The sequence below is a fragment of the Arachis duranensis genome, chromosome 5 (genome assembly GCF_000817695.3).
Source record: "Arachis duranensis cultivar V14167 chromosome 5, aradu.V14167.gnm2.J7QH, whole genome shotgun sequence".
Lineage (NCBI taxonomy): Eukaryota > Viridiplantae > Streptophyta > Magnoliopsida > Fabales > Fabaceae > Arachis > Arachis duranensis.
Window position 1 is genome coordinate 11,969,783 of NC_029776.3, and position 16,952 is coordinate 11,986,734.

At 36.1% G+C, this 16,952-nt stretch overlaps 2 protein-coding genes and 1 pseudogene across 4 annotated transcripts; 1 reads left to right on the top strand and 2 right to left on the bottom strand.

Annotated features, from left to right (window-relative positions):
* Positions 1-1,034: 1,034 nt before the first annotated feature.
* Positions 1,035-5,590, bottom strand: LOC107488069 (uncharacterized WD repeat-containing protein C17D11.16). 3 transcript variants are annotated; one of them, XM_052262205.1, is made up of 17 exons: positions 5,465-5,590; positions 4,551-4,751; positions 4,285-4,457; positions 4,027-4,106; positions 3,846-3,944; positions 3,623-3,743; positions 3,363-3,421; positions 3,195-3,260; positions 3,048-3,118; positions 2,813-2,909; positions 2,457-2,531; positions 2,138-2,236; positions 1,885-2,028; positions 1,775-1,804; positions 1,617-1,679; positions 1,417-1,494; positions 1,035-1,334 (listed from the first exon to the last, which is right to left on the bottom strand). In XM_052262205.1, exons 2-17 carry the CDS (start codon positions 4,661-4,663, stop codon positions 1,260-1,262), a joined length of 1,443 nt encoding a protein of 480 aa, XP_052118165.1. In that variant the 5' UTR covers positions 4,664-4,751; positions 5,465-5,590; the 3' UTR covers positions 1,035-1,259. The 3 variants fall into 3 exon arrangements, with proteins under 3 accessions (XP_052118165.1, XP_015964254.1, XP_015964253.1); XM_016108768.3 differs by having other exon boundaries at positions 1,039-1,334; positions 4,285-4,461; XM_016108767.3 differs by having other exon boundaries at positions 1,039-1,334; positions 4,285-4,464.
* Positions 5,591-6,228: 638 nt separating this feature from the next.
* LOC107488058 (methylthioribose kinase) lies at positions 6,229-10,282 on the top strand. The gene is made up of 5 exons (XM_052261629.1): positions 6,229-6,393; positions 6,892-7,029; positions 7,155-7,464; positions 7,899-8,073; positions 9,015-10,282. Exons 1-5 carry the CDS (start codon positions 6,229-6,231, stop codon positions 9,178-9,180), a joined length of 954 nt encoding a protein of 317 aa, XP_052117589.1. The 3' UTR covers positions 9,181-10,282.
* Positions 10,283-11,213: 931 nt separating this feature from the next.
* On the bottom strand, positions 11,214-16,875 carry LOC107488071 (serine carboxypeptidase-like 48; annotated as a pseudogene).
* Positions 16,876-16,952: the final 77 nt, after the last annotated feature.

Below are 16,952 nucleotides of genomic sequence, written 5' to 3' on the forward strand. Positions count from 1 at the left end.
GCAATGTATATTAATCCATACTTTGTCCGAGATTTGATGGCCCAAACCGGCGTTCCAAATCAGCTCAAGAATGCCCAGCGTTAAACGCCGGAACTGGCATAAGAATGGGAGTTAAACGCCCAAACTGGCACAAAAGCTGGTGTTTAACTCCAAGAGAAGTCTCTACACGAAAATGCTTCAATGCTCAGCCCAAGCACACACCAAGCGGGCCCGGAAGTGGATTTTTATGTCATTTACTCGTCTCTGTAAATCCTGGGCTACTAGTTCTTTATAAATAAGACCTTTTACTATTGTATTTTCATCGGGGGATTATTTTAGATCCTTTGATCACATTTGGAGGCTGGCCTCTCGGCCATGCCTAGACCTTGTTCTTATGTATTTTCAACGGTGGAGTTTCTACACACCATAGATTAAGGTGTGGAGCTCTGCTGTACCTCGAGTATTAATGCAATTACTATTGTTCTTCTATTCAATTCAGCTTGTTCTTATTCTAAAATATTCATTTGCACCCAAGAACATGATGAAGTATATATAATATAGAATTTAATTTAATTTAAATTCTAATCTGAAGGTGGTTGTCTAATTTTAATTTATCATGTATAATATAATATAGAATTTAAATATTAATTTGAAGTATATATCTTTTTAAAATAGTCATAATTTGCAATTTAAATAACTAAATAATAATATTGTCACTACTATTTTTGATAATGTCACTTCATATATACTTTTCCTATATTATATATTTACACGAATTTATAAAAATGGGTGACTATCAAAATAAAAGTGATGATATCTATTTTCTAACTGTTGTATTCTATTGTTTAAAGAATATCACTCTATTTTTCTTAAAGTGCATTAACATTAGTCATTGCTATCAGTGCTTAGAAGTCACAATGTTGCTATTTCTTATTGATATTGTAGAAATAAAATATCTAATATTAAATTAGTTATGTTACAAAAATAAAAAGAGGGTAAATAAAAATAAAATATGAATATTTAAAAATAAAAAATTACACATGTTAAAATAAGTAAATAACCATCCTTACCAATTTATTATTTTTTAATAAAAAGAGAAATAGAGTAGACCTATGTTAAATAGTTTTGTTTTTCTTTTGGTCATGGGACCTATTATTAAAAAATACAGCTTTTTTTGAAATAAATTCTAATTATTCGCAACAACTGTATCTAACATAAATACTTCTAGCCTACCAGTAACATGAAGGGGAGACCGGAAAAGCTATTATGACTCAATTATATCACGACCGAGTTCTATTCTTGTTGTAATTTTCATAACGCCGAGAGACAGCAGACTCAGATAAAGTGTCCCAAACCTACAAGGTATGAGTGACAATAGTAAATTTCACAGAAATCTATCAAGAACACATTTGAATTTCTGTGGTACTTTTCACTCACTTGCAATTTTCCCTCTGAGCCTCCTATAGCCAACACAAAGGGGTTGTCCTCTGAAAACGAAATAGAAAATACAGCTCCCTGAAAAGCCACATCCAAAAACAGAAGTCATCAGTGTTACTTACACTTGTATCATAATTCAGACTAGAGAATACCTTTTTTTCTTTTGGGTAAATCTCAACAAATAAAAGAAGCAAACTTACAGCATTGGAGTTTTTAGATGCCACAACAGATGGTTGGTTGTTCGATAAATCCCAAAGCTTTACCTGCAACAAATAATAGTACTCGAATGAGATGATTTCCAATTCTGCAAGATATAGTATATAGGAATAGGAACACAACAAACGGACTTCACAATTACCGTTTTGTCCATCGATCCAGTAGCAAGTAGCTGCAAGAAGGCAACAAGGTATGGTTAAACTGAGTACATAATAACTTGGTATTTCTCATCAAAACATTGAAAATACATACATTAGGTGCTGACACATTATAGGATACTGAGGTAACAGCTTTGTCATGTGCATGAAGAGTAAATGTAGAACTTAGATCAGATGTGGATTCAGACATTGCGGTCCGAACATCAAAACACTTGACAGTACCATCCTCGAGACTCACCTAGAAGCACAATTTAATTATTATTAGTGAAGCTAAAACTATGCATCCATAAAAATACAATTACCAATTCAATCACTGAAACGAGAAATCAAAATTAACCATAACACACCACAAAATCGTGGTTAGTGTGTGGATCCCAGGCCAAGCTCTCGACATCAGCTGTGACTGACCACTTATAACCAGGATGGGATGGCATCCTTCCATCCCTCTGCAAAGTGTAAAAGCATTGAAAGCATTAGAATGTTAGATAACTAGGAAAAAAGGCAAACAGAAATTCCAATGTTATCATTTTTAAAGAGAAAGTCTGTTTTGGCACATGAATATTATACAACCAAAATCTACAGTGTAATAAGTATCCATTCCAGGATCACAGTATAAAAAAAAGAAATGCAAAAATATAGAGTATATAAGCAACATTCTGTCACTACCAGGATCACAGTATGATCAAATGAACCACTAAGAAGAATTTTTGGTTCATGATGATTCCAAGCAACTGCTTGAACCTGTCAAGATAGATGAACAAAGGCATCAGACAACATATTGACTCAAGCAACCTAAATTAATGTTAGTAAGACAAAATATACAATATTAAATGACTTAATTAAGGAAAAAAGTGAAAATCTTTCCTACCAACGTATAAGTAATATTTCTGAGCTTGTACACTATTTAGAACTAAGGGAAAAAAGAAAAGAAAAGATGATGGACATGAAGAGGGAAAGTCCTCTTTATAAATAAAAGAAGCTCATATTTGTAATAATTGATTGAACTTTAGCATACTACTTGCCTTGTCTGAGTGATGCTCCATTGTACTCTCACACTTCCCAGTAGCCACATCCCAAATCTTGACTCGCTTGTCAGCACTGGCACTAGCAAGTACATTCCTGAATGTTTTAAGAATGACTGTCATCAGAGGTACAAAAGAATAGAGTTTCAAAATAAGTAATAAATGAAACCTTTATGTCCCAAAAGGTGCCCAACAGATGAAATAATACCAAAATCCAGTTTTAAATTTAACAAACCTGATCTTTTTGTTCCAGGCAAGACCAAGTACAGAGTCAGTGTGACTGTCATCTTTGTATTTGATTGATTTCTACAAAACCAATTAACAGAATCAGTAACTGGGTCTATACTCAGAATTGCACTTCAACACAAAAAGATGTACAAACCTTCTTCCCCTTCTTCTTTTTCTCTGAAATGCCACCTAAAACCATGCATGGCTGCACTGCATCAATCTGGGAACAAAGGAAGCTTAGAAGGTATTCAATGAAAGTGACTTTATATTCTGAATGATGTTTCCAACTTTTCAGCGAAATTTATTAACCATATTCACTTACAACATCAAGGTCCCAAATTTCTATTGACGGTTCCATTGAACCAACAGCTAAGAAGTTTCCTGCAATGATAATGAAATAATAATGCGATAGAAAGTAGAGGAAGCATAAGGGGATCAAGTCAAATTTTGAGCATGCAAACGAAGGCTAGAATTTAGAACTTATTTACTAAAACAGACAAGAGCACAAAAAACCAACATATTTAATTAAAAAAAAAAAGGAGTAAACATGCAAGATGAATTGACAAAGGCAATATTCCCCACCTTTCTCTCTTCCTTGAAGGCAGTCAAGCCAAGCTGTGGATAGTGGAAATGCAGGAATTATGATATCATGATGGACATACATGTTCATCTCACTAGTACCGGCGTCCTCAAGTATATGAACCTTGTAGTAGAAAAAGACGCAACTCATATAAGTCTACCATTGCATCACATAACAAACATCAAAGAAAAATATACATCAGCCAATAAGTGAGGATTTGTTTACCTCGAGAAGACTGAGATCATCCTCAGTACGAGCACAAACAATGACGGAATCAGTTGGATTAATAATCATGTCTTCGAGTTCCTCAGAGTCATCATCATCCTTAACAATGTAAAACAATATGATGTTGTAAAGTCACAAATGAAGGTCAACAGCAGAATGCAGACGAAACATTGGAACTTACGTTCTTATCTTTAATATAAGGATCCAGGTCGTTACTTGGATAATAAAGATCACCAATCCCGGAACTAAATACCTCAACTCCTAAGGTCAATAAAAAGATGCAAATTAACACAGACAACACAAGGAGACAGAGCTAGCTAGCTAACCATAGTCATGGCTGATATCATGCTAAGTGATTCGATAGCTAACTCTAATTAAAACCACTAACTAACTAACTAACTAACTATGATAGATAACTCCCTGAGATGTTATTGTATACCTTCATCTTCATCATCGTAACGTTCCATGTCAAGCTCCTTCAAACCGAGGGCAATATCGTCCAATTTATCAGCCTTCCCGAGAGCATCAGCAACATTGAGTGCTCGCACAACTTCATCAACGGCACCACCGGCATCATCCATGCGTTCATCCCCTGCTTCTTCCTCATTTTCACTGTCTGCTGTATTGCATAACATACATGTATTGTAAAGTATTTGATAAAATTTTATAATTGGCTAAGTGAGTTTTGAAGAAGAAGAGAAAGACCTGGCGGCGGCGGTGGTGATTATATCTTGAATTTCTTCCTTGGAAGGAGGTTCAGCTATTGTGGGTTCCACCTTCGAAGCACCTATCGGTATCCACGAAAGAGCTGAAATCATTCTCGAGCAAGGTTTTGAAAACTGGACCGGTCTTCAAACTGCTTTAGTTACTGGTTCACTGGTTTATTGGTCCAAACCGGTGGTTCAACTGAAAAAACCGTTTTAGAATAAAATACGCGTTATCATTATATTATAAACTAACAACATTCTAATAAATCATTAGAAAATAAACTATAAAACTCAAGCAATAAATCATTTAGATATTTAATTGTATGTACCGTAAGAAATCGAAAAAAAGTTTATACTTTATACACATACCAAATCATGTGTTTATCATATTCACAAAAATGTCTGATGCAACCAAACAAATATCTCAAAAATGAACACAAAATGAATCATAATGAAACTGAATAAATGCCCTCTCCCTTAATAACTACCTCAGAAAGTGGCTGATTCCAACAATAAAAAAAAACATGCATAAATATAATGCTCTCGAGTGTTGTTATCACTTGAAACACTTGAAAAGTACCAAATGTATATGTATTACTTAGAAAAACATGCATTATCCAGTAAATTATAACAATGTTTCACTAGCCTTAATTCTATGAAGTTTCTCATGAACTAGATGTTTAGCACATAAAGTAAGATAAGAAATGTGACTACAAGTGCAGAAACAGAATATAACAAGAGGCGGGGTAGATCTTCATAGCTAGGACAGATAATTTCAAAGGCATATAATATATAGGACACACAGTATGAAGACGAATGGGTTTGTCTCCTCTTAGGGCAGCCTTTGGCAAGTTGCACTTTAGAGCATAAAGTACATCATCTAAAAGATAGAAGAACTACTGACATAACTACCTTAAAATAATTAATTTTGCAGTTGCAATCTTCCCTCTAAATTGTAGGAGCAGCTCCACCATTCCAGCATCAGATACAAGGCATGCCAAGTGAAGCACACTTCATCCAGCAACAAACATTATAAAGGCACAATGAAAAATAAAAAAACATGAACCAGTAAAAACAGCCTAAGCCACAGAAATCAATGAAAAATAAAAAAATATGAACCAGTAAAACTAGCCTAAGCCACAGAAATTAAAAACAGCCACAACCACAGACCATGAGCAAATATGAACAAAAAAATTAGGAGCCATCTGCAACTGGTGAACCAGTAAAACACTATCAGAGCCATCGAGCAATTAGAAAACACTAAAACAGAATAAAAGAGTAAGTATTAGGTGTTCTGGTTGATACAAATGATATAACAGAGTAAGTTTATTTTAATACACATGATAACAGAGTAACAGAGCAATCAGAAGTTCAAAACCATATACAAATTTGCAAATTTGTAAATTTTCAACCATCAGCAACCAGCAAATTCAAGAGTACAAGACAGATCTATCAACAACAGGAAATTACAATTTACAAAACATTCAGAACCAAACTTCAAACCAAGACCGAAGAAGAAGAATTGAAGAAAAATGGAACAAAAATTGAAGAAGAATACCAAAGAAGAAGACCGAAGAAGAACAATTTCGGAACTTCAAACCAAGAAGACCGAGCCCTCAGTGAAGATGAAGAGGAGAAGCCACTAACCTGGGTTCCATGACGAGAAGCCAGTGAAGATGAAGAGGACATGCCGAGCAACTGGGTTCTGGAAACGGGGAAGAGGAAGAAGCGGCGGCGCTGAGGACCTGGGGGCGGCGGCGGCGCTGACGACCTGGGACCGGCGGCGGCGAAGAAGGGCTAGGGTTCCCTTTGCTTCAGAGTTCAGAGTTCTCCAATCCAGGGTGTGAGTGAGTGACGAATGAATTGGGGGAATAAGGGTTGGTTCATACTTCACGGATCTGTTTCGTTTTTTTAACAAATAGAAAACGTCGTCGCTTTATTCGAACCGGTCGGTTACCAGTCCGGTCCAACCGACCGGTTCTCGGCCGATTCGATGGTTTTTGTACGGTTTTTCTTCCAACGGTTTTGGATAGTGGACCGGACCGTTTATAGTACTGGTTTTCGGTTAAATCGGTTCGACCGACCGGTCCGGTCCGGTTTTCAAAACATTGTTCTTGAGGCTCGAAATCTATAAGAAAGTGGTGTGTGTGTAGAATGGTGGTAAACGAAAGAAGAAAGTGGTGTGTGTGTGTAGAATGGTGGTGGCAGCAGCTAGCTAGCAGTAGTAGAGTAACGAGGAGGAAAAGGAAAACCATTAATGGTCCAGTTCGGTGATGGCTTAACGGGCCTTTAAACAAACTCAACCAATAAAGGCCTAAATATTTGGAAGTCCAAATTGATTTGGCACTGAAAATTTTTTACTCTGCAATTATACTGCCAACGACTTCGACACCTTGTCCGTCAAAGAAGTTGGAGATGGCAACCTTAACTTCGTCTTCATCGTTCTCAATTCCACAGGTTCTTTTGTCATCAAGCAGGTAACGTTTTTTTTTATATATATATGGAGAAAAAAACTTCTCCCCACTGATTTAATCGTGGGAACTCGCAAATTTAGTTTATTTGGTAGCTTTCGATTCAAAGTTCAATTTTTTTTTATTTTAAGGCTTTGCCTTATATTCGCTGCATTCGGGAGTCATGGCCAATGACGAAGGAGAGAGCATATTTTGAATACTTGGGGCTGAAAGAAGAGGGTTGCTTGAGCCCTGAGTATGTTCCTGAAGTTTACCACTTTGACCGTACAATGTCATTGATCGGCATGCGTTACTTGGAACCGCCACATATAATATTAAGAAAAGAGTCGACAGCTAGAATTGAGTACCCTTTGCTTGCAGAGCACATGGCTGATTTCATGGCCAAGACACTCTTTTTCACTTCTCTCCTTTTCCGTACAACTTCCGAGCACAAAAGGGACGGTATGTGTGAGCTTACCCGTTGTTACTCTTTTCTTTAGCAATTGTTGTTGATTGATTCACACTCCTCAAACTCATTTTTTGGACAATTCGATATATTTGTTAATCGGAGAACTAAGAAGATTGTTTATTTGTCTTCACTGATTGATAGTATCACCTTTATCAATCTATTACTCTGCTTCAAAGTTGATTGAGCTGAAACTAGTTATTTTATTTAAGTTTTGCATTAGAAAAAATGTTTCCCTTCCCTCGTTTGGTTGCTTGTGCTTTGCTTATTCAGTTATTTGTGCTTGTGGAAGTTTACCTCTGTAGTTTATTCTCCATTTGAAAATGAGTGACGAGTGATAAGTGATAAACTGATATTCTACTTGTGAGTATGAGGAACGTTGTTGCATATTGATGTTGCCTTAAGCTGAATTCATGCTGGCTCCATGCAGTTGCCGAATATTGTGGTAATGTGGAGTTATGCAGACTCACCAAGCAGGTCGTGTTCTCTGACCCTTATAAATTTTCTCAATATAATCATTGGACTTCCCCTTATCTCGATCGTGATGCTGAGGCTGTTCGGGAAGACAATCTGCTGAAGCTTGAAGTTGCTGAGCTGAAATCCAAGTATTATGACCAACACACTTTTTTTACTGCATTATGTGTAGCAATTGTGATGTTAGGGTTTTTATACTTTATAAGAATGTACATTTTTGTATGTTCTGTGAGAGGGCCCATGCTCTAATACATGGAGATCTGCACACTGGTTCTGTTATGGTTACTCGTGAATCAACACAAGTTATTGATCCAGAATTTGCATTTTATGGACCAATGGGTTTTGATATTGGAGCATTCCTGGAAATTTGATTCTGGCTTACTTTTCTCAAGATGGACATGCAGATCAAGCAAATGATCGAAAAATAGGTTTCCTTCTTTATGTATATTGGTTGTGTACTCTTGTGGCTCTTTGTGGCTTCTGCATTTAGCATAGTCCAAAGTTTTTTATCGGAAAAAAAATAGAAGGAATGAAACAGAAAAACACACAGGCACACACACCCTATTCTGCATAATCTGATTTAAACACTTTTGATTCTCTTTGGTTCTTTTCGGAGGCCAAATCTGTGCATTTTTACAGTTTTGAAATACCTTGGACTGTTCTGTTGTTTTGTCCTGCCTTGTCTTGTTTGTGTAGTGCTAGTGACTTTGCCTTATTATACTAATGAAGAGAAGAATTTTCTGGTGTGCATGTGCACATTGATGAGCTATCAGATTTATATCATGTGAAATCCAAGAAGTCGTAGAGATAGTTTACAGAAATATGAGCTGTAGTTATAAAACAAGACTTGGTAGGATACCAATTATAACTACCATTTTCTTTTGTTGTATTATTTCTCTTCATTTTGCTGGACTTGAGGCTCTGGAAATGTTATTGCTTAGGACTGCAGCATCAATGACAAGCTGGGATTTGTTATAGTTGTGCATTTAGTAATAATTGTGAAGATCGTTGATTGCTGGGGCTAAAGTGTGTTGTTTATTGTCTGATATATATTGATATTTACATTATGCAGGCGTACAAGGAGTGGATTCTTAAGACAATTGAAGATACCTGGAATCTTTTCCATCACAAATTCACTGCTCTTTGGGATGAGCACAGACATGGTGCGGGTGAGGCATATCTTCCTGCTATATATAACAATCCTAAGGTTCAGCTGCTTGTACAGAAGAAATACATGACAAATTTGTTTCATGATAGTCTTGGGTTTGGTGCTGTCAAAATGATAAGGTGAAATTGCTGATCATCATTTTTAACCAGAATGCTATATGTTTAATGGGACTTATTTTGTTAGTTAGATATAAAACTATTTGAGAACTTATGCTTAAATTGGGCAATTGACTTGATCAGACATTTTTTGACCAAAATGGCGACAATTTTGATTGTAGTTTGCATTCTTCCTATAAAAAATATGGAATGGTAATATTAGAATGTGTCTTTTGCATGACTCTAGTCTAAAGTGCTCGTGTGAGGAAACATATTAGGTATAAAATTCAATGACAATGTTGGAATTGCTCTCTACTTTCTAATGTGTATATAATCATTTACACTGATGTTTAGTTGAGGAACTTGTGATTCACAGTTTAGTCCCTACAATGTTCTGAAAGAAGGCATATACACTTATTGGGCTCCAGAGGAGTATTAATCAAGGTGGATATTGTACATAGATCTTCAAGAACTAGTATCTTTTAATGTTCTGCAACTACAAGAGCCTATTCAAATGGGACAAAGAGTGAGTGAATTTCACCTCGAGGCATTGCAACAAGATGGTGTATGGAAGAGAGTTACAAATGGCACCACAATTGGATATCAGAGGCACAATTGGATATCAGAGGCTTTTGCTGTTTCCAAAAGTAAAATCTCAGCATTTGATGCTTGTTATTAACAAGTCTAGAGCTGATCCACTGATATCATACTTGGGGATCTACATAGATCCAGTTACCATTTGGAGCAGCATATATGATGATACAGTATTAACAAGCCATTTCAATGCCATTCAAGTTATTCATATTATCACACAAGACAACTCTCATACTGGTACTTCAACAGCTACAATGTAAACTTACTCAGTTATTTTTCTTGTAGTTGTATGTTACACAGAAATAAAAGAAAATTTTTTGCTCATTTATGTATGTGTGAATTGGTATCTATTTTTCTCCCCATGTATTTTGTAGAATCTTGTAGAGGACTCGTCTCTCAATAAGGAGAGCAGTAATCTGTGTAAATTGCTGTGTAATTTACTTTCATAGTATCAAGAACAAATCTTCCAAGTTCCAATGGTCATTAACTTGCACGCATTGGCCTTCAAAATTTCTAAAATAAATTTTTTTTGTTGACATGTTTATTAATAAATCAAAGAAATTAATAAGTTCACTAATATGTATAAACTAAAACTTCAGTAAATTAAAAAATGAACTAAGTGCAAAGCTCATTCTTTCACTTGTTCTATTTTAATTTGCTCATTTCATAATATCCTTTTTAATTGGATTTTATTTATTTATTCATTATTTTCTTAGTAGATTAGAACTTTAAAAGGGTTGATAGAGATATTCATAGTAATTGAGAATGGAAGCAGCAAGGATGGTAATCTTCTACCCCCTTCATTTGGAATTTGGATTATCCAAGCTCTCAATGATGTAGAGCGTGAACATAGAGTTTATACTGTGAAAGATTCCTCCTTTTTTTTTTCCCTTTTGGGTCCTGCATTCAGCTTTGAACCTGGTTTGTATCTGCAGGTGTGACTGTAAATAAGATTCTGGAGGGAGAGATGTTCACTATGTCTCTAACCAAGCCCCTCAATGGCAATGCTAGACATCTAAGGCTTGCATCGACTATTCCTTTGAGCTCTACATTTCAGCCCATCATTCAGGTTTTAAGAGAATACTACACATCATCACGTACTAGTTCATAGTCACAATTTATTTGTGTAAAAATTTTAAGTGAAAATCATTTTACAGTGGCATAATTAAGGTACAAGAAGGTGGGAAATAAATTTTAGTTATTTTCATTTTATGTTAGCCATGATTCATGAGAAAGAAATATTAGCTCCATTTAGTTTACTTGTTTGGATGGTGTCTCCATACTGAAAACTCTCTATTTCATTATACAGTCTTTGTGTATAATTTTTAGTCCTCTTTTTTTAATATCTGTGCCAGTTAATGGCATGACAAAGTAAAAGAGAAAAGAAAAAGATCATTCACTGAGGATCATGGCATCATGCTGAACTAACATATTTATTCAAAGATTTATTTCTAAATGAATAAAATCAAATACAGATTTGCGCACAATTTCAGGGATAGTAGTAGAAGCTAGACAATCCCATATATTATGCATGGAGCCATGCCCACAAGTTAATATGATCACAAGCTATGCCTTGTTATTTTTGCTTTGAGTCCATCATTTAGGAGAGACATTCGCTCCACTCTTTTTCGGTGTTAGTTTTCCTTGCATCCAGTTTGTTAGCATCTGAAGTGCAGCTTTTGGTTGATCCATAGGAACCATGTGCCCAGCTTCATTCACCTGTTTTTTCACAAAATAAAGTTATCAAAAGTGGATATAACAGTGTCAACTCAAGAACACACCCTTGAACACAAACCTTGAGGAACGCAAGAGGTCCATGGCTTTTAAGAGTCCCTGCTGCCGCGCCATTTACCAAAAATGGGACAGTAGAAGCTGCTCCAAACTCCTTTTGACCTGACCACTCCATTGCATGAACCCACCTTGAATTCCCTGAGCAATGAGAAACAAAAGCATTAAGAATGCTGATAATTGCACTTCTTTTTTTGTCCTTCCAACACAACCAACTTTAGCTTCAAATTAATTGAGTTGGCTGCAAAAAGCTTACCAAGCCAATTGCATATGAGATCTTCTTCTCCAGCATATACAAGAACCTGGCTTCCATCCTCAAGAAGCGTCGGAAATATGGTGATAAGTCTTCAAAAACCCTGCAATGAGATTGCCAAAACGTTTGCTTCCAGCAGGTGGCTCGTATGGAAAATAAGAACTATTTTTTAAAGTGCTTGCAAGATAAGCCAAAAAAGGAATCTTCTCATCGGCAACAGAATTATCCTCAAAGGACAAATCTAGAGAGCTGCTGATCCCTTGAAATCAATTTTTAAGAAACTCAAAAATAACTTTGATCTGTCATATACAAATGGATTTTGCATCAATTTTCTTCAGGAAAACAGATATTATCTTCTTGAAATATCAAGCTTTAGAGAAGCACCTACCTGGGTAGGATTACGAAGTTGACAACCGTAAACTGATAAAGCATGAGAAATTCTGCCACCAGCCTTTCCATAGGCCCATGCTGTCCTTGCACAAATAGGCTGATCACCAGAAAGTCCCATAAAGAATTCAAAACAGTGGAGGCTATTCTTCTCAATCTCGACCAATGCTGCAATATCTGTGTCACTAGCCTATACCAATATTTCTCAGTAATATTGCACTTTCACTGAAGAATTGATGTATAGCCAAATATCTGTTTTCTAAATTCTAACCTGAAGAATTTTGGTTTGCTAAAGCTTTGTAATGCAGAAACCCCGTCGTTCAAACAACCTTTTGCAAACAGCTTGACCTGGTCGTCCTCCCATATTGAAGATCATAATTCCGACAGCTTTGATTACTGATATCCCCTCTTCAACCGCCCTAGCAATTAAACCCAAGCCAAACTAATCCTCCACAAAACCCTAAATACAAAGTAAAGTAAATATGAGAATGCTGCATTAAATCATCTAATACATCAATCAAAGATATTTCTACAAAGCCAAAACAACTTATCACAAGAGTGTATCAAGGATAAGTTGTGCAGGTAGAAGTAAAATCTTATTAATAAGATTCTTCTAGACTTCTAGTGGCTTGGAACATTTATGAATTATTTCATGAATAAATGGAAAAGGCTTGCTCTAAAGAACAATATGAATATACAATAATAACTAAGCATGTGACTTAAAGAAAGTTGGAGCCAACCAAAAAATCCAGTGGTGTATAACTTTTTTCCTTTCAAATTGATGAGGTTCACATTAAAGTACTTAGCATGAAAGAATGCAAGACATAATTGTCAAGCTCCAGCAAAAGAGCAAATGACCATCATAATAGAATAAGAATCCATTTACCTGAAGTGCACAATAATTACTCAATGCATGAAGGAATTCTTCACTTGCATTTTCTGTTATCATCTTAGACATTGCATCTGGATTTGGATTAAGAATCTGCATAAAGCCAACTTTAGCTTCAAATTAATTGAGTTGGCTGCACAAAGCTTACCAAGCCAATTGCATATGAGATCTTCTTCTCCAGCATATACAAGAACCTGGATTCCATCCTCAAGAAGAGCCGGGATTCCAACTTCGATATTTCTCATCCAGTCCTGCATCATAGCATCATAGACTGTGCTACTACACGAAACAAAGTCCAAGTTCCTAACACCTAAAGCATCCCTAACTGTCTTCTCGTTTAAGAATGTCTCTACATTAGAGAAGTCATAACACAGATTTCCCTCACATTTCTTTCTAATGTCATAGTACTGCAGTTTCAATAGTAGAAGAATTCATAAGTGAAACTATGGTAGGTTTTTTAGGTAAATAATTAGATTGGTAAGAAAACTGTACTATGTTCTCTTATGATACGATACATTACTATTGCTGGTGATAGACATTATCCGACTGAAGATGGCATTGCATTTATATAAAGAAGTCATACACGCATTGCATTTATATAATGAAGTCATACATGCATCTCCACCATCAGTACCTGACAAATACAATATAATTTAAGGGTGTCAAACAAGTAAAATTACATATTGTTTGAGCAATAAGCTGGTAAGTTTTCTCCCATTCTGTTTTTGTTTTCTAAGATCATTCATCATGGGGTTAAAAAATTTAATTTGTAACCTAACATAACATACCACAGCTTTTTATGGCATCTTTGCATGATGGGATCAACTTGCTGATACTATCATAATCAGACTTTTTAATCAGTCATCTGTCTAATGCATAGTCTGTGTATGCTTAGTACTGAATTTCTGGATTGGTCAGACCATTACCAATAGCAAAAACCTGTTTATGAAATTGATCAAGAAAATTAGTATAATTATTATCAAGTAAAGGTAATTAACAAACCTTGTAATGTACGTAGACAGTTTTGATACCTTGCGATTGATTATTATTCCTTCCTTTGCTTTGTTGCCTTGGTGAACCCTTGATGCAAGAGCTGGAATGTAGTGTCCAGCATATGACTCTCCAGTGATATAAAAATCATTCTTGACAAATAGAGGGTGCTCCTTGAAAAAAGCCTGCCATTGATGCAGAATAGGAGTCTACTAATTATTTTTACCACCATGCATTTTCACTTTATGAATTGTTTTGTTTAGTCACAATTATAAAATAGACTTTACCTGCAAGAAATCATAGAGATCATTGCTAACACCTGCTTCATCATGGTGGTTGTCATCATCATCAGAAGTATAACTAAAGCCTGTCCCAATAGGCTGGTCTACAAAAAGAATATTTGATGCCTAAAATCAAAAGTAAACATTGATGCCAACCATAACCAATAAAGCTTATGTAACAGTTTGATTCTCTGAGATAGGTGCTAGCCATAGCCCTATGTGTGAATGTGCTGAGAGACATAAGTTATGACATTCTTTTTTGTTAACTATTCTCAAAAGCGAGGCATTTGCATGGAATGAATATGTTAAAGTAACATTTTGAGAGAAAATGCAGGAGAAAATTTATAGGCACCTTGTCCCAGCCAAATTCATTCTAAACAAGAGACAAGTTCTTTGTGATTTGGAAAGGACCATTCTCATAAAATAAAGCAAGCTCACTGCTACACCCTGGTCCTCCGGTCAACCATATGACAACAGGGTCATCCTTCTTATTGAGAGATTCGAAGAAAAAGTAGAACATCCTGCACCATTGATTTGAAGAGAGTTTGGGGGGGATTTCATGCAGTTAGGACCATAGATTAGTGCCTTAATATATGTATATTTTGGCTAAAAAATAAGTTTGAGTTTCTTAATATGCAAGGAAACAGGCAAGCGTTGTTTATAAGCCTAAACCAGTACAAGTCATGTGATGATAAATAAATATTTGAGCCTTAATCATTTAAAGAATCTTTACAACTCATGAAACAGCTTGAGTTATATGAGAAAGTGGCAAGAAATTTAACCTTGTTAACCAAAATATCCAACTTCTTGGCAGTTATTTCTCTCAATAACTGCATAGAAGTGCTATAGAGCTTTCTTTGACATGAAGCTAGCAGAGAATTTGATAAGTAAATAACTCAATTTGAACTTTAAATTGCATAGCAGGGTTCATAAAAGAATTGCTATAGAGCTTTCTTTAACTAACCTTTTGGATCATTGATAGCCTTAGATCCAGCACAGCATAGTGAAAGAACTTGAAGCCTCAAGGATAACTTCAGAATAGACGGACTCTCATGATTATAAAAGAGTAGGGTCATCCCCGCAAGGAAACATGCTTTCAAGAAAGACGATGCCACTGAACTAAAAGAGTATAAAAGAACTAAATTTCAATCACCAAAAGAGTATAAATTCATACATAGTCAAATGGAGACATTAAATAATCCGGCAAACAAATACCAACACAAACGTAAACAAAATATAATGTCGTATGTCACTAGACGGTTCATATCCAGTTTAAGATAATTAGTAGTACAAGAATGGAACCAACTCTTTATTATATCCCCATTTACTAATTAAACCTGATGATGTTCACATTGAATAACACAGCCTATGGCCTTGCCTTGTTCTTTCTCCTGAGAAGAACAAACAGCACATCAAGTTTTAGTTTATCTGTGTTCATGATGTCTGGAAATTCTTTAACTTTCTCGGCAAAGCGTTCGAAAAGCTTATCAACTATTTTTGCTCCAAAGTGTTTCTCAATCGTCCCTTGCAGCGCAGCTCTGAACCATGAAACAAATATTTGCCCAATTGGCAATGACACCATGTTCTTGAATTCCAATATTTCCATCCACTCAATGCTGAAACATTCATCACATCCTCTAAGAATTTCCTTCACAGCCTTAACAGAAGGGTATATCAAAGGCACATTGAATGAATCCACTTTTTCTTCACTAATCACTCCCTGCATTAATGATAATTAATCAATCAATTTGTTTCACTCTTCATTAGTAATCAAATAATCATTCAATAAAAAATTAAAACACAAAACATTCAAATATTCAGTAATCAAATAATCATTGAACATGACATAAATAAAAAAGCAGAAGAAGTTAGCAGTGAACTGACCGTCGAAGTCTAAGGTTTTTTTCTTGGTTGAGCTTCTGCTCTCTGAACTCGAAGGAAGGAAACTGGAATGGAAATGGGTTTTTCTTCTGAGCAGTCTGAGAAGAGGGGGGCAGAATCGTGACGGAGACAGAGGCCAGGCGACGAACACAACTCAGAAGACGATGGTGGGTTGGAAGAATCTGCGACGACCAGACGAAGACGATGGTGACTGAGCGCCCGACGGACGGCGGCAGGAGTGCGATGGAGCAGATGAATACCAGGAACTGACGCGCCGAGCTCGAGGCAGAAGAAGCTGCAATTCTTGAAGGAGGAAGAAGCACGGACGACCAGACGACGATGGTAGTGCCTGAGAGCGACGGACAGCGGCCGTCCTTGTGGCAGTGGTGGAGAGGCTAGGGTTTCCTGTTTTAACTCCCTTTTTTGATTTGGGGAGAAGCTGTTAAGATAGGGGTTTGGAAATTGGAATGAAGACTGAAAGTAAGAGGAAGGAAGGTCATCCGTGCGGGAACCAAAACGATATAGTTTAATCCAAAACGATAGCGTCTTGTGTGAGACGCACATTGAGACAGATGAGAGAGATGGAGGAGCAGAGAGACGGAGAAGGTTTCTGCCAGATGAAGAATAATTTTAATTTTTTATTTTTTTTTTATATATTTTTGTTTTGTTGTTTCAATTATTTGA